Source organism: Callorhinus ursinus, unplaced genomic scaffold (assembly GCF_003265705.2).
Source record: "Callorhinus ursinus isolate GAN/ISIS: 27379988/994484 unplaced genomic scaffold, GSC_fseal_2.0 scaffold2, whole genome shotgun sequence".
Taxonomy (NCBI): Eukaryota; Metazoa; Chordata; class Mammalia; order Carnivora; family Otariidae; genus Callorhinus; species Callorhinus ursinus.
The window spans coordinates 32,550,559-32,576,058 of record NW_027397064.1 but is presented as its reverse complement, the minus strand read 5'-3'; the positions used below and the strand labels follow the sequence as shown (position 1 = coordinate 32,576,058).

Genomic DNA, 25,500 nt, shown 5'->3' with positions numbered 1-25,500 from the left:
TTGTGTGTTACTGTTGTTTGGATCTGGACTGATTCTCTTGCTCAGTTGTTGCTGGATGTCCTATTCAAACTGAATCAATCACTGGTGATGCGTCAGAGAGAATAAGAATCTCATTGTGAAAGAACATGTTTAATTATTTATCTCTCCCTCCGAAGGGTTGATCATCACATTTCCACAGTTTTCTTGCTTTTCAGAATTCTTGGAGTGAGTCAGATCTGTCTTTTAGGCTCACTTAAAATGTTACCATGGTGAGTTGTATGGGAAGAGAATCTAAGAGAAGGTCAAATTAGCAAATATTAGGTTGAATTTCCCAGGACTTCAGATATGATCTCATTTTCCTCATGTCCTATTTTTGGTTAGATGTGCGACAGGCTGTCTCCTCAGCTATAGATGAGTGTCTTTTCTCTCTCAGCCATTAGTACCGATATAAGAATGAGAAGATATTTCCTTAATGAGTAACTTCCTGCTTTAAAAGAGAGTATTTGTCTTCCACTTTCTATTATAATCAGTTTTGTTTCATTCATGCAGTTCCCAGCTGCAGGATGTATATCTGTTGTATGAAGAGAATCATAAAGCCACGACCTGCTGTGAGTTTGTGACTAAAATCCAGTGTCTGTGTTTACTTCCCTTGCTGAGTTATGGGCCTCTTGTGTGCCAGGGTTGAATGTGTATTTGTGTGTATTCCTGTATTATAGGAGCATGGTCAGAGTTGGGTCCTGGAATATGACTGTGTGAGTTTGAATCATGGCTCTGTCATGTCCTCGTGTGTGACCTTGGACAATTTCCCTAGCCTCTGTAAGCCTCAGTTTCTCTTCTTCTTCTTTTTTTATTTTTTTAAAGATTTGAGAGAGAGTGCGCGTGTGTGCACACAAGTTGGGGGAGGGGCAGAGGGAGCAAATCTTCAAGCGGACTCCCTCCTGAGCGCAGAGGCTGACCTGTGGACTTGATCCCATGACCCATGAGATCATGACACATGAGATCATGACTTGAATGGAAACCAAGAGCGGGACACTTAACTGACTGCACCACCCAGGTCCCCCTCAATTTCTCTTCTATAAAATGGTTAGATAACAGGACCTACCTCTCGGGGAGGCTGGGAAAAGTGAATGAATTCACACTTGTAAAGGGCTTAGAGCCCACACATTACTATTTCTACAGCAAAATGAATGGATATTCACACTAAGTGGAATAAAGATTATCAATAGCCTCTCATCGGTTTAGGAAAGGTTTTGCCACAAAATGAATCAGGGAAAAGAACTTAAGGTTTTCAGAGCTTTTGGGGTTTCTGAATTGTGAATTGTGGATAGGGAGTTGCGGATATGTGGAAGAGTACTTTGAGGCTGCCTGAGGGGCCCTACAAGCACCTTTGACATGCAATAGACAGATCTATTATTGATATTGTTTTCTCCTAAGAAGAGCTAGTCCAGAAGGAATTACTAGTAACCATTTGTATTTAAAAAGAAGATGTCTAAAAAGTAGTTTGTAAGTTTGAGCGAATGTAGGTTGTCCATTAAAACCCTTTGGTTGGTCTGTGGAAACAAATGAGAAGTCAGACTTACACAAAGCTGACTCTACCACCGCTTCCTAATTCACTCATTCTTCTGTCCTTGTTTATGACCATCCTCCTACTTGGGGGGGCCTCCCCTTTCTGCTGTTTTGTCAGGCCCCCGCCTGAATTATACCTCTACTACAGTCTCATCTCCAGGTGTCTCAGATTGCACTGACGGTCCCTCCTTTGACCCCTTATTGTGCCTAAAATCCCGCTGTACTGCGTGACATGCCAGTCATTGTTTTGTGCATATTTATAAGCTCCCCAACTAGATGATAGTCTCCTTGAAGGGCAGGTACCTCATTTGTATTTCCCAACATGAAATACAGTGTTTCTTTAACATAGGGAGAGGAACTTCTTAAAACATGAGTTTGGGGGTCAAGCGAATTTGAGAAATGATGAATAGTTTGTTCCTCCTTTGGAGATTTGCATATTGGTCTTAAAGACCGAGGAGTCCTCCTGTAAAGAAGCTTATTTAAATCTTAACGTTACATTTCACATTTATGTTTGACTTCAGAACTCCCCTTCTCATTAAGAATATCCTGCCCAACTGTGTTCCATTTGTATACCTTTTTTAAAAAATATTTTATTTTTTTATTTGTCAGAGAGAGAGCGTGTGCACACACAAGCAGAGAGAAGCAGCAGAGGGAGAGGGAGAAGCAGGTTTCCTGCTGAGCAGGGAGCCCGACTCAGGGCCCAGGACCCTGGGATCATGACCTGACCAGCTGAACCACACAGGTGCCCCCATTTGTATGCTTTATTATAATTAGAACTGGGCTCATACAAGGTGCTCATTAAGTAGTGGTAAATAGACTGATGAAACACTCCCTCCTTATTCTATACATTGATTTAATGGACTTCTTTTTATAGATTGTGGCAAGATTAATGCAAACTCATTGGATTTTATTTTCAGATTTTATTTTTAAGTAATCTCTACACCCAGGTGGGCCTTGACCTCATGATCACATGCTCTACTGACTGAACCAACCAGGCACCCCAATGTGAACTCATTTTAGATGAGAACAAATTCTAAATGAATGGCTTCATGACTTTTTACTGTGTATAGTTTTTTTGGATTTCATCTCAATTACCCCCAAACCTGTGGGTGGTGCTGACCCTAGCCCTTGTCCTAACTGCAAGGCCACATGAAAACTCATCATTTTGGGAAGTTGAGGTTTACAGAGATAGGCCTAGGTCAGGAGTGAGGTTTGCAGGGCGCGTGGAAGGAGAAGTGTGATTTCTGCGGTCGTTCAAGTTTTATGTTCCAAACTCGGCATCCAAGTTTTTCTTCCCCTATTCGAGGGAAATGACAAGGCAGTTCCTTGATAAATGGGACACAGAATCTGACTGCTCCCAGCCCATCTTGATGTAGGCTAGAGACACTTCCTTGTGGAGGTCCCTTCTAAGGAGAAGCTTCCATGAGAGAGATGCGTGGCAGGCTCCATGATTTGTGGTGAAATGGCTGCCTTTCTTTTCAAGATTTTATTTATTTATTTGACAGAGAGAGACACAGCGAGAGAGGGAACACAAGCAGGGGGAGGGGCAGAGGGAGAAGCAGGCGTCCCGCCGAGCAGGGAGCCTGATGCTGCGGGGCTCGATCGCAGGACCCCGAGATCTCAACCTGAGCTGAAGGCAGACGCTTAACCGACTGAGCCACCCAGGCGTCCCTGCCTTTATTTTCTTTAAAATTAATATCTGACATTTGCGTAAGCACTCATAGTTGCAAAGTGTCTTTACAGACATCTCCCCTGATCCTCACAGGCACCTTTTGAAGAACATGGTATAGGCATTAGTATTAATTACAGATGAATAAGCTAAGACAGTTAATTTGTTCAAACTCACACCGTCATTACTCCCTGGATCTTATAAATCAGACCAGGCTATACCCATGTTCTTGCTGGCCCAAGAAAGAAAGTTGCAAAGGCCAGCTAGCATCAGCCCTCCCTATCTGATAGAGAAAAGAGGTGACATTATGGGAAATCTCGACTCTGATGACTTCCGGCTGTGTCTCCTGAGGTGACTGGGCGGCCAGAGGCTCCATCTTGGTCTGAGGTCCCTCCAGATTTGCTGTTCTTACTGGCTTTGGGGGACATGTCACGTTTTTGGCTTCACCTCCCCTTTATTCTTCTTTCTCCTGTCCTATTAGGGAAGCACTTCGTGCCCCAGACATCAGATTCCCATCCCCTTCCTAGCCCCTCTGTTGGCATAAGTTAGTTTTTCCAGGACCAGGCAAGGCTCAGACCCAGCAGATAGGTAGAGGAGCCAGGATTGAAACTCAGATCTTGTGATTCCAAGACGGGTTCCTCTTTGGCTGGTGCCACGCAGCTGCCTGCTCAGGGTTGTGTGACAACCCCCACTCTGGCCGGGACCCACTGGGGACCCAGAACAAGGAAAGAGATGAAAGGCACGGGACGGCCCTTGTTCTGTCCCTGACCCCGGCATACCATCTCGGAAAGACAGACTATGGCTTTGCTTCGAGGACTTTGATAAGGGAGGAAATCTATCAGTGAGGAGAGGGTTTTGAGGGAAGTGAGTCAGTCTGAGAGAAGTAAACAATAGCTTTGAGTCTGGAGTTTCCCTGTTTGCTTCTGCCCCCTGGAGGAAAGAATATGCCACGACATGAGAGTCCTCGAAGACTTGGGAATCAAACAGTAGTGATGAACTGGGGTCCTTGCCTGGATGCTCTTTGTCCGGTCCTGTGTTCCAAACTGAGCGCAGTACTGGGTATGGAAGGCTTGCCTACACCTGCTGAGGTGAAGGCCAGGGGGCAGTGCTGGTGGGCTTTTTCTACCACACTGAGATCCTGCGGGGATGAGTGAGCTATTATTAGCTTCTCCAGCAACCTGTGTATCGTGTCCTTCATTTCCCTCATAATATTTATTTATCATAGGGTTTCCAGGAGATTAGCACCTTCTTTATATCTCTCCATTATTATGTGATATATAATTCTTTTTTTTTCACCCTTACCTGTGGGCCAGATGAAAAGGACGTAGCCTAACTACATCTTTAAGTAATGATCATTATCATTCCCTTTTCCTGATTTACCTGGTGAATTATTTATCTAATAATGTATACAAATCACTCCAAAATTTAGTGGCTTAAAATAACGACATTAATTTATTTATATCTCTCACAGTTTCTGTGGAGCAGGGATTTAGGGGTAGCTTAGCTGGGCTGTTCTGGCCGAGTCTCTTGGCAGATTGTGGTCAGATTTCAGCTAGGGTCATCCAAAGGCTTGATTGGGCTTGAAGGATCCTCTCAGGTGGCTCATTCATGTGGCTGTGAAGTTGGTGCAAGGCCTTAGTTCTTCTTCGTGTGAGCCTCTCCGCAGGACTGCTTGAGTGTTCTCATGTCATGGTGACTGGCTCCCCCCAGAGTGAGCTGTTCAAAACAGAGAAAGAGCCAGGTAGAGGCTGTATCCTTTTTATGATCTAGCTTTGGAAGTCACATAGTATCCCGTTTGCCGTATTCATTAGAAATGAGTTACCAAACATGGTCCACATTCAAGGGGAAAGGAATTACACTCTTTTTAAGGAAGGAGTGTCAAAGAATTTGCGGACGTATTTAAAACTGCCATATCTGGTAGATGTGGGGCCACAATTAATCCCAGCTCTCCTGAATCGGAAGTTCTACTAGACCCAATATGAACATATCCAGGGACTGTCTATGGGCTGGGTGAATTAAACTCAGAGCACTCAGGAGAGCTCTTATTTGTCCAGTGGCTGGTTTTTCCAGCTTTTTGTTTACACAAGGCTATGTTTCTTTTTCTAGCTTTCCCTTTGTAGTTCCTGTTGAGACGCCAGAAGAGAAATTGTGATAGCTACCTTTGGCTTTTATAGTTTATTAGTGGTTGGTAACGTTTGCAGGGCAAGAAGCCTGAAACTGTTGGTTGAAGCTATGAGTCTTTGAATTATTTGTGACTAGTCAGACTTCATGTTGTTTCCATTTAATGCAGAGAGTTGACAGTTTGTGGCAAACAGTTATGTGGTAATTTCAGCGGAATCATTTCTCTCTCCTTTCTGTGATGCCTGCACTGGTGTGAGATGGGACCCTTTTGTTCCTTGGTAGAAGTTCTATCTGTTTGAATTACTAGTGTATTGTTTGATTTGGGGTGGTAGTGGTAGACTTCTGGAAGACCATACCCCAGGGAATGAAGAGAGGTGGGTACATAGTCATGAGACATGGAGAGAAATCCAGAGAAGTTGGCTAAGGGTTTGGGTAACAATCTGAATTTAGAGATGCCTGTTTAGCTTAGGGAATAGCAATTTTTCTGCTCTGCAAATGAACTAAGAAGTGGAGGCATCCCTCAGACAAGGAACAGAAACTTAATGGGTTACTCAAAGGGATGTGGAATTTTTAATGAGGAAGAGAAAGATGTGTCTGTCTCTGCTATTAGAAAGATTTATAACAAAGTAGGAGACTGTCCTCTCTGAGGAAGGCAAACTGAGCAGATGGGAAAGAAATGGCCTAGGTAGGCTATAGAAATTTCTAAAAGATGGAAACAAGATTTTTTAAACAAGGGAATGGAGCCCCAGGAGCTTTATTTGTATTATCTCATTTAATCCTCACAACATGCTCACAGGGTAGGTATCATCACTTCCATTTAAAGCTAGGGAGACCCACTTCCTTAAGGTCATGCAGCCCACAGGTGTGGTAAGGTCAGTGTTAGAAGGCAGGCTTGTCTGGCATAAACTCTGCCTTTTCCACTGCCTTCCACTGTTTCTGCAGGCAAAGTCAATCCAGGATTCCTGGAAACTAGGAGAAGAATTCTTGGGGGCACTACAGGGAATCTTCGATTCCTCTGCTAGGAGGTAACACGGGGAAGCAGGTCATGAGAGGAACTGGGGAGTCTGGAAATGGTCACAACTTAGACGTAGGGGCCTCTGTATCAGCCCACAGCCTGCGGAGATGAGGGAACACGTGACCCGGGCCATCCTCTCTGCAGCCATTTGGACCTAGATTTGGATCTACGCTCTGCAGATGCATCCATTTCCTACATATTTGTGTGTTAGTTTAAGAAAGAGCCTTTTGAAAAATCCCCAACTTTGTTTTGGTGGAAGAGAAAAAAATTTGTTCCCCATTTGGTTGCACTGGACTAGAAGTGGGCTCAGTCTGTGCCTGTGGCCAGATGTGGAGGTAGCCTCTGGCAGGGACAGATCGGAACTGAGAACCTGGGACATAAATGTCGTGTGTTTCAGGTTGATTTCTTCCTGCTGCATGCTTAGGTCCTTCAAAACCTCAAAATATGGCACAAAAGTAGAAATGGATAAGTAGTGGAGATCGGACTGTGCTTAGGGTTGCTTCCCGGTGCCTCTTAAGCTTTTCTCACCCGAGTGTTGTTTTCTCTGTGTGTTTGTTTATTTTATCCAGAGTTTCTTCGGAACACCTTTACTTCCCTGGGCTATGAAGTCCAGTATTTCTTGTATCTGAGGATGGACAGTATCATCCAGATTCTTCGCCAAGTTGCCTGCATGCCCCAACATGAAGACTACGACAGCTTTGTGTGTGTCCTGGTGAGCCGAGGCGGCTCCCACAGTGTGTTTGGCGTGGATCAGACACACTCGGGTTTCCCTTTGGATCAGGTCAGGAGGATGTTCATGGGAGACGCATGCCCTTCTCTCTTAGGGAAGCCAAAGCTCTTTTTTATTCAGAACTATGTGGTGTCAGAGGACCCGCTGGACAACGGCAGCTTGCTGGAGGTGGATGGACCAGCCATCAGCAATGTGGAATCCAAAGCCAAGCAGCCTGGGCCAGGCACCATTCACCGAGAAGCGGACTTCCTCTGGAGCCTGTGCAAGGCGGATGTGTCCCTGTTGGAACGGCCCTCCAGCCCTCCTTCATTGTACCTGCAGTGCCTCTCCCAGAAACTGGGGAAAGAAAGGTGAGCCCCCTGGGTCGGCTGTGGCCCATCCCTGGACCGCTTGTCTCTCTTCTTGCTACCAAGATGGAGATGGCCACTGTGTCACCTTTGATGCTCTTCTCTTCAGGGAGAAAGGACTTTTCATTCCGTGTTGGAGTTGACTTAGGAGGAGGTGCATTTTATGAATGCTTTCTGCTTCAGGAGGTCACTTGCTAGTCAGCTTGTAGTTTAGATCTTATTCTTCAAAATAAATTTTTAATTGTTTTTTTTAATTACAAAAGCAGTACATCCTCCTTACTGAAAACAAAAACAAAAACAAAAACCATGAAATATAAATGCCGAAAGCTGAATATAACAAGCAGTTATAGTCCTACTTATTAGAATCAATCTCTGTTAGCCACATCTTGGTGTATTGCTTTCCAGATCTTTTTTGGATACCTGCACAATCATATCTAAATGTTTTTTAAACCAAAATGGAATCATCGTCTACTATTACTTTATAATCTGCCTTTAGTTGATATAACGGTATATCACGTACATTTTACATGTCAGTAGTCTACAACATCATTTTAATGTCTGTGGAGCAGTCTAGAATACGGCTATGGCATACTTGACCCATTTTCAGTTGTTGAAAGGTGTTTTGCTTTCATAAAAGGAAAGCATTCAGTACCTTTGTAGCTCAGTATTCGTGCTTATCCATACTGTTTTCTTGAGGAACATTCCCAGAAGAAGAATTGCTGTGTTAAACAAACATGCATTTTTAAAGGCTTGGATGCATCTTATCATATTGTCCTCTAGGACAGTTGTACCCACTCTGCAGGAGAGTGCCTGTGTCCCCAAATTCTGCCCGATACCACATGCTCTTTTATTTCCCTGTCCCGACAGTTTGAGAGGTGGAAAGTGGTACCTGACTCCCCACGTCTGCAAGTCTTTGTTATACAGACATTTCTGATGCTTATTGGCAAGAATACTTTTCTAGGGGCACCTGGGTGGCTCTGTCGTTAAGCATCTGCCTTCAGCTCAGGTCATGATCCCAGGGTCCTGGGATCGAGCCCCGCATCGAGCCCCGCATCGGGCTCCCTGTTCCGCGGGAAGCCTGCTTCTCCCTCTTCCACTCCCCCTGCTTGTGTTCCCTCTCTCGCTGTCTCTCTGTCAAATAAATTTAAAAAAATTATTAAAAAAAAAAGAATACTTTTCTAAGGGAAACCTCGGTGATCTGGTTTGCATTTAAGAAGATTATTCCCATGTAAGATTAGCAGTCATTTTTCAGTTGTCCCCTCATTATAATTTAGAATGAAGTTTTGGAGCCATGTGTGAAATGCATGTTGTAGCTCTGGGGACCCCAGGAATATATCGCAAGGCCTGTGACACCCGTGCCCCGAGCCCCTTCAGTCGTGGCTTAGCAGCAAGGAGTGGGCTGTAGCAGAAATGATTCAGCCTTCCATGGGCCAGCAGTATTCTTGGCATCCAGCCTGCATTTGCATAGATGATCCAGGTGCGTTATCATCTGGCTGGAGTGTCTCCAGGATAAGACTCAGCTGCCCCTTGGGTGAGGGGACTGTGGTCATTGGGCCAGAGTGCTGCCAGCTGGTTTGGATCACTCACTAAGCAGCTTGTAGAGCATTTAAAAAGGAACGATTTCAACGCGCTGTCACATCTGTTGGCTCATTTCAGCCTAACGGTGATCTGTCTCCTCTTTCATATTTGCATGGCATTAATTTTTGCCTTTCTCATTCCCTCCAGAAGACGCCCGCTCCTCGAACTCCACATTGAACTCAATGGCAGCGTGTATGACTGGAACAGCAGAGTGTCTGCTAAGGAGAGGTACTATGTCTGGCTGCAGCATACTCTGAGAAAGAAGCTTGTCCTCTCTTGCAAATGAACAGCCAAAAGTCTTTCCTAGCTCTACCGTCTCCACCACTAGCCAGAGGTAGTTTTCAAACGAGTCTATGTGTCATGTGGGGGAAGGTGAGGTCCCGTAGGTGCTGAAATGAGCCTCTGTGAGGAATGGGGTCAGGAGGGTGTGTTTGAACCAAAGCCTCTGGACGGAAGGCTTTGGCTTCTGTTGCTGAAAGCATGTCAAGCCTGTGTTAGGAAGCAAATGGCTCTGAAACCTGAAAAAGGACTGGTTGAGTTGGGTGCCTCAGGATTATGTTGCCTTCCTTTGTGCAATCAAGTAAATCAGAGCCACGGAGATAGGATTGTAGTCACACAGTCTATGAGCCTGTGGGTATCCATGCTCCAATAGAAAAGTTAAAAAAACCACAACAAGGAAACATAACATACACTTAAACTCTTACATACCGCCAACCACCACAGTTAACGTGCAGTTTTTTTTCTGTACCCAAGAAAAAATGTCTGAATGTGAAGACCGGGTGGCTGTCCTCCTCTGTTCAGGTTACTATGACAAAGTACCGGAGACGGGACGGCTTAGAGAAACACCTGCTTCTTGTGCTTTTAGAGACTGGGAAGTCCAAGATCAAGGCTCTGGCAGGTCTGGTGTCTGATGAGGACCCGCCTCTGGGTCTGCTGGTGGCCATGTTCTCACCAGGCCCTCACATGGCAGAGGACAGAGAGAGGAAGCAAGCTGTCTTGTGATGGCTCCACCTTCATGACCCAATTACCTCAAAATGCTCTGTTTCCTAATATCATCACACTGAGAGTTATAATATCATCACACTGAGAGTTATTCTCAAATATTCACCTCAAAAATTCAACCTATGAATTTGGTGAGGGAAGCAAACATTCAGGGCACAACTGTGCCTTTATAATTCGAGATTGCTTGTCTGTCTGGGACTCAAGTGGTATTTTACAGCTAATCATGTATACCTTTCTTTCTCAGATTTGATGGGATGACCTAAAAGCAGGTCATTATTTAAAATATCATTTAAAGTTTAAAAAAAATTATTTATTTTTATATTTTTTGGCTTGGTGTTAAATGGTATGTATCTCTATGTGTAAATGCAGTAAAATATTTCAAGTCTTATAATAGCCCCAAACTGAAAATTTACACAGTGTTCAGGAATAAGAGTATGGTTATGATGTAATGTTCACTGATTGGTATTTTATGTAACCATTAAAATTATGTTTATAAATAATAAGAGCTTACATTGAGCTGTTATTAGCTCATTACATAAATTACATGGATTATCTCATTTAATCCCCCCTCAAAAACAGCTCTGTGAGGTAGGTATTACTGCTCTCATCATTTTTCTTGCATTTTATAGATGAGGAAGATGAGCACAGTGATGTTAAGCAGCTTACTCAGGGTCAGCCCATACTAGGATATAAACTCAAGCCCTATAAAGAGAGCCACTTTGGGGCCCAAATCCTTAACCAGTTCACAATATGGCCTTGACAGAACATCCTGATGAGAAAAATGCTCATATATTCATGTTACATGGGAAAGAGTACAAAATAGTCTGTTTATTGTAACTATGCTTAAAAGAAAAAAACCCTCTCATAGGAAAACAAAAGGCCAGAAAGAAATGGTTCAAATGGCATATGGGTGACAGACCTATGGCTGATATTTTCTCTTTCTGTTTTCCAAATTCTCAGCTCTTTTTGTCTACATATTTGAGAATATTGGCTTCTGCCTTAAAGCCTAGGTAATTCCTTTCAACTTTTAAGGAGTTGGTTCTTCATCACTAACAAAACTACCCCCCTCTTCTTACTTTTGTCCTCACTTCTCTTGAGCCCCTCTTTTCCAGAAGCAGGACCCCTAGTCTCAGGGCTGCTTTTCTGAGCCACTGGTTAGGATGACTGATTAGTCAACCCCTCATTGACCCTTATCCCGACCCCTGTTCTGTCCCATCTGCTGTTCTATCCCATTCCCCCGTTCCTTCAACCCTCTTCCTAGAATAGGTCATCGTTGGGATCACTTGAAACCTTCTTCTCTCTGCAGTGTTTGATATGAGAATCTCTTCTTGCCCTCTGAGATTTTAGGAGCAAGTGTTCAGGAGTGAGGATGTTATTTATGCTGCTAGGGGTCAGAGTTTGAGGTCAACCATGTCAATTTGTCTGTGTTCAGACTCCACTTGCTATCCGCACAGACTCATTTTCTTTTTCCTTAGTAATAGAAAACTTGATTTGTGACGGGGCACAAAGCTTCACAGAATATAGTCTACTTGGCCAAGCTCCAGACTGTAGCTAGATGTGGTCACGTGTCCAGGTCCTGGCCAATAACATGTAGGCAACAGTATCATTTGGCAGCTGCTGAAAACTTTCCTCCAAAGGCAGTTGTTTTTTTTTCAATATGGTACTGGCACAAAAATAGATGCATAGATCAACAGAACAGAATAAAGGGCCAGAAATAAACCTATGATTATATGGTCAATTAATCTATGACAAAGGTGGCAAGGATGTGCAATGGGGAAAAGATGGTTTTTTCAACAAATGGTGTTGGGAAAATGAAATAGCTACATGCAAAAGAGTGAAACTGGACCACTTTCTTAACTGTACACAAACACAAACTTAGAGTGGATTAAGGACCTAAGTGTGAGACCGGAAACCATAGAAATCCTAGAAGAGAGCACAGGCATAATTTCTCTGACATTGGGTGTAGCAACATTTTTCTAGCTGTGTCTCCTGAGACAAGGGAAACAAAAGCAAAAATAAACTATTGGGACTACATCAAACTAAAAAGCTTCTGCACAGCAAAGGAAACAATCAAGAAAACTAAAAGGCAACCTACCGAACGGGAGAAGATATTTGCAAATGACATATCTGATTAAGGGTTAATATCCAAAATATATAAAGAACTTAGCTCAACAGCCAAAAAACAATCTGATTAAAAATGGGCAGAATACATGAAGAGACATTTCTCCAAAGAAGACATACAGATGGCCAACAGATACATGAAAAGATGCTCAATATCAGTCATCATGAGGGAAATACAAATCAAAATCACAATGAGATATCACCTCATATGTGTCACAGTTGCTGAAATCAAAAAGGGAAGAAATGCAGCCACTCTGGAAGACAAGGGATGTTCCTCAAAAAGTTAAAATAGAGCTACCCTACGACCCAGCAATTGCACTACTAGGTATTTATCCAAAGGCTACAAACATAGTGATTCATAGGGGCACATGCACCCCAAAGTTTATAGCAGCAATGTCCACAATAGGCAAAATACGGAAAGAGCCCAGGTGTCTATCAACAGATAAATGGATAAAGAAGATGTCACATATATATATATATATATATGCATACATATATATATATATATATATATACACACACACACACAATGGAATATTACTCAGCCATCAAAAACAATGAAATCTTGCCATTTGCAACGATGTGGATGGAACTAGAGGGTTTTGTGCTAAGTGAAATAAGTCAGAGAAAGACAAATATCATATGATTTCACTCATGTGGAATTTAAGAAACAAAACAGATGAACATAGGGGAAGGGAAGGAAAAATAAGATGAAAACAGAGAGGGAGACAAACCATAAGAGACGCTGAACTCTAGGAAACAAACTGAGGGTTGCTGGAGGGAAGGAAAGTGGGGGGATGGGGGAACTGGGTGATGGGCATTAAGGAGGGCCTTTGATGTAATGAACACTGGGTGTTATATGCAACTGATGAATCATTAAATTCTACCTCTGAAACTAATAATGCACGTAAGTTAATTAAATTGAATTTAAGTAAAAAAAAAGAAGAAATAACAGGTGCTGGCAAGTATGTGGAGAAAAAGGAACCCTCGTGCACTGTTGGTGGGAATGAAAACTGGTGTAGCTGCTGTGGGGAATGGTATGGAAGTTCCTCAAAAAATTGAAAACAATTATTATATGTCCAGCAATTCTACTATTTACCTAAAGAATGCAAGAACACTAATTCAAAAGGATATATGCACCCTTATGTTTATTGCAGCATTTTATTTGCAATAGCCAAGTTAGGGAAGCAACCCAAGTGTCCATCCATAGATGAATGGATAAAGAAGATGTGGTATATATACATATATGCAGTGGAATATTACTCATTCATAAAAAAGAATGAAATCTTGCCCTTTGCAACAACATGGATTAATCTAGAGAGTGTAATGCTAAGTGAAATAAGTCAGAGAAAGACAAATACCATATGATTTCACTCATGTGGAATCTGAGAAGCAAAACCAAAGAACAAAGAAAAAAAGAGGCAAACAGACTCTTAAATACAGGAAACAAACTGATGGCTACTAGAGGGGAGGTGGGGGGATGGGTGACATAGGTGAAGGGAATTAAGAGCACACTTATCATGATGAGCACCTAGTAATATACAGAGTTGTTGAATCACTATATTGTACACCTGAAACTAATAGAACACTGTATGTCAACTATATTAGAATTAAAATTTTAAAAAGGCAGTTGTTTATTGTCCTTCAGCTTTTCTTTTTTTTTTATTTATTTATTCATGAGAGACAGAGAGAGGCAGAGGGAGAAGCAGGCTCCCAAGGAGCAGGGAGCCCGATGCGGGACTCGATCCCAGGACCCTGGGATCACGACCCGAGCCAAAGGCAGATGCCCAACCATCTGAGCCACCCAGGTGCCCCTGTCCTTCAGCTTTTCATCCCTTCCTCTATCTTGCTGACCAGAATGTAGTTGGCTGGAGCCATCTGTGAGGAGAAGGGCTACACTGTAGGGATAGCTAAGTGGTGAGCAGGAAGGAGCCTTCTTGGATGAGGGCAGGGTCTGGATTTTTATGTGAGAGAAAAAATGTAGGATTTATACTTCTTTCCTAACACAGTCCAACTGATGCATTATTATCTGATTAAAATATTTAGAATGTTTATGCATGTTATAAGTTTAAAAGAAAAATTTGTCTAAATGATTTTAATTTTCTGATTATTGTTTAAAAATGTATGCACACTTAAAAATCTGAGCTACCTATATGTTTAACACACATCTTGGTTGCTTCCAAGTTTTGGCATTGTGAAAAAGGGGGTGATAAACATTTGTAGGTTGATTTTTGTGTGGGTATAAGTGTTTGGCTCATTTGGGTAAATACTTAGGAGAACAATTGTTGGATCGTATGGCAGGCCTATGTTTAACTCTGGAAGGAACACAAGACTGTATTCCAAGTGGCTATACCATTTTGCAGAGTTCCTGTTGCTTCACATCCTTGACAGTATTTGATGATGTTAGTGTTTTGGATGTTAGCCATTTTAATAGATGTATAGTGATAACACGTTTTAATTTGCAATTACCTAATGGCATGATAGTGAGCATCTCTTTATATCCTTATTTGAAATCTATATATCTTCTTTGTTGAGATGTCTGTTCAAAGCTTTTGCCCATTTTTAAACTGGGTTATTTATTTTCTTACTGGTGACTTTTTTTTTTTTTTTAAAGACTTGTTTATTTGAGAGAGGCAGAGAGAGAGAGAGCAGGGGGTAGGGGCAGAGGGAGAGGGAGAAGATTTTTAAGCGGACTCCCTGCTGAGTGCAGAGACCAACTCCAGGCTTGATCTCAAGACCCTGAGATCATGGGCACCTGGGTGGCTTAGTTGGTTGAGCGACTGCCTTCAGCTCAGGTCATGATCCTGGAGTCCCGGGGATCGAGTCCGCATTGGGCTCCTTGCTTGGCAGGGAGTCTGCTTCTCCTTCTGACCCTCCCCCTTCTCATGTGCTCTCCCTCTCAAATAAATAAATAAATAAATAGAATCTTAAAAAAAAAAAAAAAAAGACCCTGAGATCATGATCTGAATGCAAAGCAAGAGTCGGATGCTTAACCAACTGAGCCACCCAGGTGCCCCTCTTGGTGAGTTTTAAGTGTTTTTTTTTTTTCAAGATTTTATTTATTTATTTGACAGAGACATAGAGAGAGCACAGATAGAGTGGCTGGCAGAGGCAGAGGGAGAAGCAGGATTCCGCCAAGCAGGGAGCCCACCGTGGGGCTCGATTCCAGGACCCCGGGATCATGACCGGAGCCGAAGGCAGCCACTTGACCAACTGAGCCACCCAGGCGCCCCTTAAGTGTTCTTTATATAGGGCATCTGGGTGGCTCACTTGGTCAAGCGGCTGCCTTCGGCTCTGATCCTGATCCCAGGGATCGAGCCCCACATCAGGCTCCCTGCTCAGCTGGGAGGCTGCTTCTCCCTCTCCCTCTGCTGTACTGCTGTGCACTCTCTCTCTCTGTCAAATAAATGAATAAAATCTTTTTTTAAAGAATTCTTTGTATATTTTAGATATAAGCCCTTTATCAGATATGTTTTACAAATTATTTCTTCCAGTCTATGGTAGAAGTTTGTAATTTTAATGATATTCAACTTACAGTTATTATTTTTTTTTCCTGGATTGTGCTTTTAGTGTGTATCTCAGAAATCACCAGCAAACCCAAGCTCACCTAAACTTTCCCCTCTGTTATTGTTTTTAAGATTTTATTTATTCTTTTGAGGCGAGAGAATGCAAGTGCCCTTGCACACAAGTTGGGGGGGGGTGGTGGGAAGGGCAGAGGGACAAGCAGATACCTTGCTGAGTGGGAAGCCCAAGGCGGAACCAGATCCCAGGACCCTGACGTCATGACCTGACCTAAAGTCGGATGCCGAACCACTGAACCACCCAGGCACGCCTTTCATATGTTATTAACCAGAGTTTTGCATTTTGCTTTAAGTCTATCATCATTTTGAGTTAACTTTTTTTTTTATAAAGATTTTTATTTATTCATTTGTGGGAGAGACAGAGAGAGAAGAAGCAGGGGGAAAGGCAGAGGGAGAGGGAGAAGCAGACTCCCTGCTTAACAAGGAGTCCGATGCGGGACTCGATCCCAGGACCCTGGGATCATGACCTGAGCCGAAGGCAGACGCTCAACCATCTGAGCCACCCAGGCGCCCAGAGTTAACTTTTTGTGAAAGGTGTTAAGGTCTATGTCTGTATTCATTCTTTTGTTTTGATCTTTATATTTAGAGCTTAATATTGAGTATACCAATATATCCGATACAGGTAGCATGGTGGGAATTTTAAATAATGCAATTGTATTATTTGTTTCATTGTATACAAAACACATATTGTGACTTAAAAAATAAAATAAAAATTACATATTGTAAAAGGGTCCAGTTTGTTTAATATATAAACACAATGTATTTATTTTAAACATAAATGGCATAATATTTAACACTGTTCTATCTTTTCATTCAAGTAGTTATGTTTGTATCTATGCTTTGTATCATATTTAAGTTATTCACAATTTTTCACTGTTTAAATGATGATACGAGTAACATCTTTTCTTCCTTATTTGGTAAAGACTTCTTGCCCCAAACCTAGGATTCCCATCCCATTCTTAGTGCCTCTTCTGGCATAGCTCAGTCTCATTATTTCAACTGTCTTGCATCTTTAATCTCTCTCTCTCTCTCTCTGGTTTTGATCCTTCAGTCCAAAAACAAGCTCTGACTCCCCATCAAATAAAGTCCCTCTCTTTCTTTCTTTCTTTTTTTTAAAGACTTTATTTATTTGACAGAGAGAGACACAGCGAGAGAGGGAACACAAGCAGGGGGAGTGGGAGAGGGAGAAACAGGCTTCCTCCCGAGCAGGGAGCCCGACGCGGGGCTCGATCCCAGGACCCTGGGATCACGACCTGAGCCGAAGGCAGACGCTTAACGCCTGGGCCACCCAGGCGCCCCGGTCCCTCTCTTTCAAACCACTGTCTTACGCATGTTTTAGACTCTACTCTATACTCTCTCTCCTTTCACGCATTTACGCCATACTTCCTTGCTATCTGGATCTCGCCTTAACCGTTCTGCCAAATCTACAAGATCCAAGGGTGACTTGCACCATAGTTACCAAACTAGTAGTTGCGAGATTCCACGGGGTCACTGTCTCCTTCCTACTTCTCCAGGGTATCCCACCCTAGAGTTCTATCCAGGCCAAGTCTTCTAAGTATCTTTCTCCTCCAGATCTGTAGATGTGGATATGCACAAGGATCCCTCCTTTCTCTCTTTATATGTTCTCTTTTAACAACCTTGTTGCTTCAGCTACTACTCCTATGCTGCTAACGCTTTGGATATTTCTAGTCCAGACTCTTCAGATTGAAATCTCACCCTGCAACTTCCTGGAAAATATTTCCATTCCACTTCATTTCCTCTTTGGGAATGCAAACTCAGTATACTCCAAATATAAGCAAAACCTCCATTTCAAATCTGCTTTTCTGCCTGTGTCTCCACTTTCAGTTAACAGCACCTCCAGAATATCATTTTCGCTCTGATCCACCTTTTCGTATGTTTCTTCATCCAGCTAGTTTCCAGATTGGTTGGTTCTGTACCTGTTAATGTCTTTTCTATCTATCTCCATCATTACAATTCCCCCTGCTTTCATGATCTCTCCACTGAACTATGATAATAGCTTTCTCACTGATCTTGCCTCTAGCCTCTAAATTCTATAATTACTTCATACATGGCAACCTGAAGAACTCCCTAACAGCTTTGTCACCTCCCTCCTTTGAAACCTTCAAGGTTCTCCAGTGCATACAAAATAAGAGTGCGGTGGGGGGTGGGGCCAGGGATGAAGTGGGGAGTAGGGGCTGCTGGTTTAATTCCTGGAGTCCAAAGCTTTAATGTCCTAAGGTAGAAGAAGATAACCAACCCAGTTCAAAAAGAGAGAGAATTTGCCCTTCCTCCTGTTTATTAGACCGTTAGTGGGTTAGATATTGCCCACCCACATTGGTGAGGGCAGATTTTCTTTACTCAGTCTACTGATTTCAATACTAATCCCTTCCAGAAACATCCTTACAGACATGCCCAGAAATGACGTTTACTGTTTGTCTGGGTATCCTGTAGCCGTCAAGTTGACACACAGTTAACAATCACAAGGTTGTTTGTGACATCTGATAGTGACATTTTTTCATTGAGATATAACTCACCTTTTATAAAATTGACCCTTTGAAAGTATACAAGTCACTGAATATATATTCACAGTTGTGCACATCACCACAATCTAATTTCAGAACATTTTCATCTACCTAAAAAGAACCTCCATACCTGTTAGCCATCATTCCCTATTCTCCCCTTCTCCCCAGCGCCTGAACAAACACTCATCCATTTTCTATCTCTACACATTCGTCTATTCTGGATATTTCATATCATACAGTACGTTTCCTTTTGTATCTAACTTCTTCCACTTAGCATAATGTTTTCAAGGTTCATCCACGTTGAAGAATACATAAGTACTTCATTTTATTTTATTGCTGAATAATATTCCATTGTATAGGATATAGCACATTTTGTTTATCTGTTCATCAGCTGATGGAAATTTGGATCGTTCCTACTTTTTTGGCCTTTATGAATTATGCTGTTCTGAGTATTCATGTAAATTTTTGTGTGGATACATGTTTTCAGTTCTCTTGGGTATATATAAGTCCAGTGGACTTACTGGATCATATAGTAACTCTATGTTCAACTTTTTGAGGACTGCTAAACTGTTTTTCAAAGTGGCTATAGCACTTTACATTCCCACCAGTAGCATATAAGGGTTCCAATTTCTTCACATCCCTGTTTTTGTCTTTTTATTTTTTATTTTTTTTTAAAGATTTTATTTATTTATTTGAGAGAGAGAATGAGATAGAGAGAAAGCACAAGAGGGGGGAGTCAGAGGGAGAAGCAGACTCCCTGCTGAGCAGGGAGCCTCATGCGGGACTCGATCCCAGGACTCCAGGATCATGATCTGAGCCGAAGGCAGTTGCCCAACCAACTGAGCCACCCAGGCTCCCATGTCTTTTTATTTTTTTAAACTGTTATAACCACCCTACTGGGTATGAAGTGGTATCTCATTGTGGTTTTGATTGCATTGCCTTAATGACTGCTAATGTTGTTGAACATCTTTTCATAGGCATAGCGGCCATTTGTATATCTTCGCTGTAGAAACATCTATTCAAATCCTTTCCCATTTTAACTGATTGTCTTTCTATTATTCTGGTGTGATTATTCTTTTTTTTTTAAGATTTTTTATTTTTCATTTGACAGAGAGAGCACAAGCAAGGGGAGTGGCAGGCGGCAAGAGGGGCAGGCTCCCTGCTAAGCAGGGATCCCGATGTGTGGGGGGGAGCTTGATGCAGGCAGGGCTTAATCCCAGGACCCCTGAGATCATGACCTGAGTTGAAGGCAGATGCTCAGCTCAACGGAGTGAACTACCCTGGTGCCCCGTACTTATTCTTTATATATTCTGGGTACTAGTCTCTTATCAGATATAAGATTTGCAAATAGTTTCTTCCATTCTAGGTGTTTTCTTTTCACTTTCTGGATAGGGTATATTTCTAGCACAAAATGTGTATATTTTGATGATGTCCAAAACTGACCTGTTTTTCTTTTGTTGCTTAAAAGTTTTGGCATCATATGTAAGATACTATTGCCTACTGCAAGGTCATGAAGAGTTACACATATTTTCTTGTAAGAGTTTTATGATTTTAGCTCTTACATTTAGGTCTCTGTCACATTTTGAATTATTTTTTGATTTTCTTTAAACAGCATTAAAAATACATGGGCGCCTGGGTGGCTCAGTTGGTTAAGCAACTGCCTTCGGCTCAGGTCATGATCCTGGAGTCCTGGGATCGAGTCCCACATTGGGCTCCCAGCTCAGCGGGAGGTGTGGTTCTCCCTCTGACCCTCTCCTCTTTCCTGCTGTTTCTCACACTCTCTCTCAAATAAATAAATAAAATCTTAAAGAAAACCACAGCATTAAAAATACTTTACTCTTGGAGCACCTGGGTGGCTCAGTCATTAAGCATCTGCCTTTGACTCAGGTCACGATCCCAGGGTCCCAGGATTGAACCCCGCATCAAGCTCCCCCCCACACATTGGCCTCCCTGCTCAGTGGGGAGCCTGCTTCTCCCCCTCCCTCTCCCTGCTGCTCCCCCTGCTGTGCTGAGCTCAAGCTCTCTCCTCTCCCCTCTCCTGCTGTTTCTCACACTCTTTCTCAATAAATAAATAAAACCTTAAAAAATATATTTTACTCTTTTAACCACATCCACCTAGTTTCCTAGACAATCTAATGTTAGTTTATTAAATAAACTCTTTTAGGAAATATCTTTGAGGTTTTGTTACTTCAGATTTACCTAGCTTCTTGTCCCAAACTCACCTAAATAAGAAAGTAAGATGGAAGACCTTCAGTGTTCACAGACTGGGGAAGGGTGGATTTAAAGATCAGCTTACTAATTCTACATTTGGATTCATCCAATGAAAATAATTAAAATATGTGCCAAGATTTATCTATAACTATCTTCTGTGCAGCATTGTTCACAATAGCAAAAGATTGGAAACATATTAAATGTCTGATAATTAGAAATTGGTTAAAAAATATGGTACATCCATGGAAGGGGATATCATGTAGCCACTATACATCATGTTTTTTTTTTTAAGATTTTATTTGTTTATTTGACAGAGAGAGACACAGCGAGAAAGGGAACACAAGCAGGGGAGTGGGAGAGGGAGAAGCAGGCTTCCTGCGGAGCAGGGAGCCCGAGCGGGGCTCGATCCCAGGACCATGAGCTGGAAGGCAGACCCTTAACAACTGAGCCACCCAGGCATTCCATACATCATGTTTTCAAAGACCATTTAATGATATGGAGAAAAATATGTGTGTGTTATTAAGTGAAAAAAGAAAATTGTACAGCACAATTCAATTTTTGGCAAATAATATGCACATAGAAAAGTGAAAGGATATATACTAAAATTTTCTTTTTCTTTTTAAAGATTTCATTTATTTATTTTAGAGAGACAGAGAGAGCATTGAGTGGGGGGAAGGGCAGAGGGAGAGGGAGAAAGAGAATCTCAAGCAAGCTCCCCACTGAGCGCAGAGCTCCACGTGGGGCTCCGTCTCATGACTCTGAGACCTGAGTAAAATCAAGAGTCAGAAGCCTACTGACTGAGCCACCCACGTGCCCCTAAAATTTTCTTTCTTCCTTTTTTTTTTTTTAAAGATTATTTGACAGAGAGACACAGTGAGAGAGGGAACACAAGCAGGGGGAGTGGGAGAGGGAGAAGCAGGCTTCCCGCGGAGCAGGGAACCCGAGCGTGTGGGGCTCGATCCCAGGATCCCGGGATCATGACCTGAGCCGAAGGCAGGCACTTAACGACTGAGCCATCCAGTCACCCCTTTCTTTTCTTTTCTTTTTTTTTTTTTTAAGATTTTATTTATTTATTTGTCAGAAAGAGAGAGAGAGAGAGATAGAGCACAAGCAGGGGAAGTGGCAGGCAGAGGGAGAAGCAGGCTCCCCGCTGAGCAAGGAGTCCAAGGTGTGACTTGATTCCAGGACCCCAGGATCGTGACCTGAGCCGAAGGCAGATGCTTAACCGACTGAACCACCCAGGCGTCCCTAAAATTTTATTTTTTTAAAGATTTATTTATTTATTTTAGAGAGAGTGTGTTGGGGGGAAGGGGTAGGGGGAGAAGGAGAGAGAGTCTTAGGCAGATTCCACATTTAGAGTGGAGCCCGACTTAGGGTGTGGGGCCTGACGCAGGGCTCAATCTCACCACCCCGAGATCACTACCTGAGCTGAAACCAAGAGTCAGACCCTTAACTGACTCTGCCACCCAGGTGCCCCTATATACTAAAATAGTAAGGTAGTTATAGACTACAAGTGACTGTGTGTTTCTCCATCTTTCAGCTTTTCCACATTAAATATTGGAAGTTCACCCCCTTTTCTATTATGAATTTTGTAATAAGAAAAGAAACATGCTAAAACAGATCACTTTGTAGTATAGTGAATCCAAAATGGGTCACACTTTACTTGTCTAGCTACAATCTCTTGCCAGTTCACTATTTGGACATCTCTGCGGGGATCCTTACCCAAGAGAGTCTTCCCCTTCAGTTCTTGGCTTCACCATGCTCCCATATACTGAGAATAAAACTGGTTCTGGCAGGGTCTGGAGTGTGTGGATAAGGTGTGGAGTGAGGGAGTAGGGAGGGCCTGCTACGTCAGGACCAGGGGTGGGACTGAAAATTTCAAGGCACAGAGCTCTTCTCTAGCAGGCATACCCATCTTCCCCGTCACTCTTGTCCATTTTTTTAAATTCACAAGTATACACTTATAAAGTTCCCCTTTATAAACTTTGAGGGTGGAGAACTTGGACCAAAGCCTGGATGTAAAGGAAAGCCTACTACTACCACCACCAGCCACTCTGAAAGCGGAACTAAAGAGAAACAATCCAGTATTTCCCTTTAGTCACCAGGGCAGCAGCAGACTCTCACCACTTGTAAAAGGCTATATAGGTTTTGACTGGCTCTTCATGTAGACGCAGTTGACGGCAACCAATCAGGAAAGGTGCTGTAAGAAATGTTTATTCTTTCCACCACTCTCAACATGCCATCAGCATGTCCTCAGTTACTGTGCTCTAAATTGGAAGAAGTATGAAATACTGAATACAAATAAAATGGCGCTCCATCTCACCTCCGTTAACTTGGTTTGAGTGTTTCCACTGAGTACTAGGATAAAAGGTGAAGTTTTACTGCATGTATCTCTATTCTACTTCTACTTCCCCAGCTTAGCTCAAATACCTCCTCCTCCTCCAAGGCATCTTAGGTGAAGATGTGTTCCTGGGTCTCCTGTGGCACTTAGGTGAAGCCTTATTGCGGAATCACCACACCCTGCCCTGTGGTTACGGCACCACGGCACATGGAGGTACAGGCAGCCGTAGCCTTGGGATCGAGAGCATGGGATCTGGAATCAGAGAGACCTAGAATCCCCATCTCTTCCTAGCTTTGGGATGATGGCAAGATACTTTGCATCCGTGAACTTTGATTTCCTCATCTACTGACTATAGCTAATAACACTGACTTTAGACAGTTCTTCAGAAAAGAAGGGGCCAAGAAATGGGAGTGGTCATAATTATTTGAAGGCAGACGTGTTTTATTAACCTTTCCTTTCTAATTGTGCCCAATTCTGTGCTGTACACAGAGGAAGGGCTTGCTAAATATTTAATATTGTTGCATCAAAGTTGAAATAGCTAATGTACTTTATGAACAGGGTGAGGAGTGGTAGTTTTGCCAAACTACCTTCTGAAATGCCACAAGGAATTGAATAGAAGACTAAGACTTAGGGCTTGTGTATCTTTATCTTTCAAAAAAAATTGTGGTAAAATATATGTAACATAAAATTTATCGTTCAAACGATGTTTAAGTATACGATTCAGCGGCATTAAGTACACTTACTGTTTGTGCAACCATCTCCACTAGGACTTGTCTGTCCTTGTTTCTTTCTTTCTTCTCTGAACCATTTATTTATTATTAGTAGTAGTAAAGAACATTTCCAAATGGCATACACTCCAAAAATAAATGGAACTTCCTATCTCGGTGCTCATGTCTGTCTGTAGGGGTTTTATAGAAGTCATACCCACACAATCGTTTCCCCATCACTCAGAGCCACAATCGGGTTTTTCACACTTGTTTCCAGGACCAACGAGGAGTATCTTTTGAACGGTTTACTAAATCGATTAAACTCCTCTGCCCATAGTATGCTTTAAGTTGTAAGTTTTTTGAAAATTAAAGTACAATTGACATACAATAGCCCATTAGTTTCAGGTGTACGTAATAGTGATTTGATACTTTTGTACATTATGAAACGATCCCCATGTTAAGTCTAGTTACCATGTCACCATACAGAGTGATTACAAAATTATTGACTATATTTCCTATGCTACACATTACATTCCCATCACTCATTTATTTTATAACTGGAAGTTTGTATTTCTTGGTCCCCTTCACCCATCTTAGGTGTCCCCCAACCTCCACTCTAGTAACCAACAGTTTCCTCTATTTAATAGTCTGTTACTGTTTTGTTTCGTTTGTTTGTTTTGGTTTTTAGATTCTACACATAACTAAAAATCACATGGTATTTGTCTTTCTCTGACTTATTTCACTTAGCATACTACCCTCTAGGTCCAGCCATGTTTTCACAAATGGCAAGATTTCATTCGTTTTTTTAAAGATTTATTTATTTATTTATTTGACAGACAGAGAGAGCACACAAGCAGGGGGAGCTACAGGCAGTGGGAGAGGGAGAAGCAGGCTCCCCCGCTGAGCAGGGACCCCGATGCGGGGCTCGATCCCAGGACCCTGAGATCATACCCTGAGCCGAAGGCAGATGCTTAACTGACTGAGCCACCCAGGAGCCCTGATTTCATTCATTTTTATGGCTGAGTAATAGGGCTTGTTTTTCTTAAACATAGAAGTTCTCTGGATGATGCCAAGGACATGAAAATGGCACTTTAATATATTTGTTAATAAAGCATCATAAATCTTACTTTTTTTCAGAGATAAAATATCTTTCTAAGATTCTGCACTTCTCAGAGCCCTGAACATTTGAATTAGCTCAATGAATTATAGTGTAGTGACTCAGAGTTAGATTTGCTGGTTTAAATTTTGGCTTTCCCGCTGGTTCACAGTGTAATCTTGGACAAATTACTTAAACTTTCTATGTCTTAGTTTTCACATCTTAAAAGAGGAGTCATGCTAATAGTAATTATCTTAGAGATTTGGGATGATTAATTGAAAAAATAGTGCCTCACACATGGTAGTTGGCATATAAGGTATTGTTTTTATTCTTAGAATTAATGTCTTCAAAGTCTTTTTCCTGCTGCACTTGAATGTGATGTGAGGCCAAAGACTTCATCAGTTTTGTCGGCTGATGTGTTCTCTGCAAATACCTCCAAAAGGGCTGTTAGTCCAGCTCTCCCTCCCCTTTTTCTGCCTTAAAATTTTATTTGCACATGCAGTTTTTTGAGAGTGAAAATGGCTGACCACTATTTCTCCTGCTTTTTGGGTTTTATTTTAAAGGTTAAGTGAGTTTGGGGAAGGAGATGGTTAGGAAAATAAACTCTCCTTTCTTTTTTCTTCCTTCCTTCTTCCCTCCCTCTTCTCCTCCCTCCCTCCCTCTTCTCCTCCCTCCCTCCCTCTTTCTTGTCTTCCTTCTTTTTTTTTTAAGATTTTATTTATTTATTCATGAGAGACACAGAGAGAGAGGCAGAGGGAGAAGCAAGCTTCTTGCTGAGCAGGGAGCCCGACACAGCACTCGATTCCAGGACCCCAGAATCATGACGTGAGCCAAAGGCAGACGCTCAACCAACTGAGCCACCAGGGCGCCCCCTTCCTTCCTTCCTTCCTTCCTTCCTTCCTTCCTTCCTTCCT

The 25,500-nt window shown here is 42.3% G+C and overlaps 1 protein-coding gene across 9 annotated transcripts in view; it reads left to right on the top strand.

The window, feature by feature from the left end:
* Positions 1–15,085, top strand: part of CFLAR (CASP8 and FADD like apoptosis regulator) — a 60,621-nt gene extending 45,536 nt beyond the window's left edge. For 8 of the 9 annotated variants that reach the window (XM_025893484.2, XM_025893495.2, XM_073880236.1 and 5 more), the window contains 2 exons: positions 6,920–7,430; positions 9,153–15,085. In XM_025893484.2, coding sequence (XP_025749269.1) covers positions 6,920–7,430; positions 9,153–9,291 — 650 coding nt within the window. In that variant the 3' untranslated portion in view covers positions 9,292–15,085. The remainder of the gene's footprint in view (positions 1–6,919; positions 7,431–9,152) is intronic. The other variant, XM_073880216.1, reaches the window with a different exon arrangement.
* Positions 15,086–25,500: the final 10,415 nt, after the last annotated feature.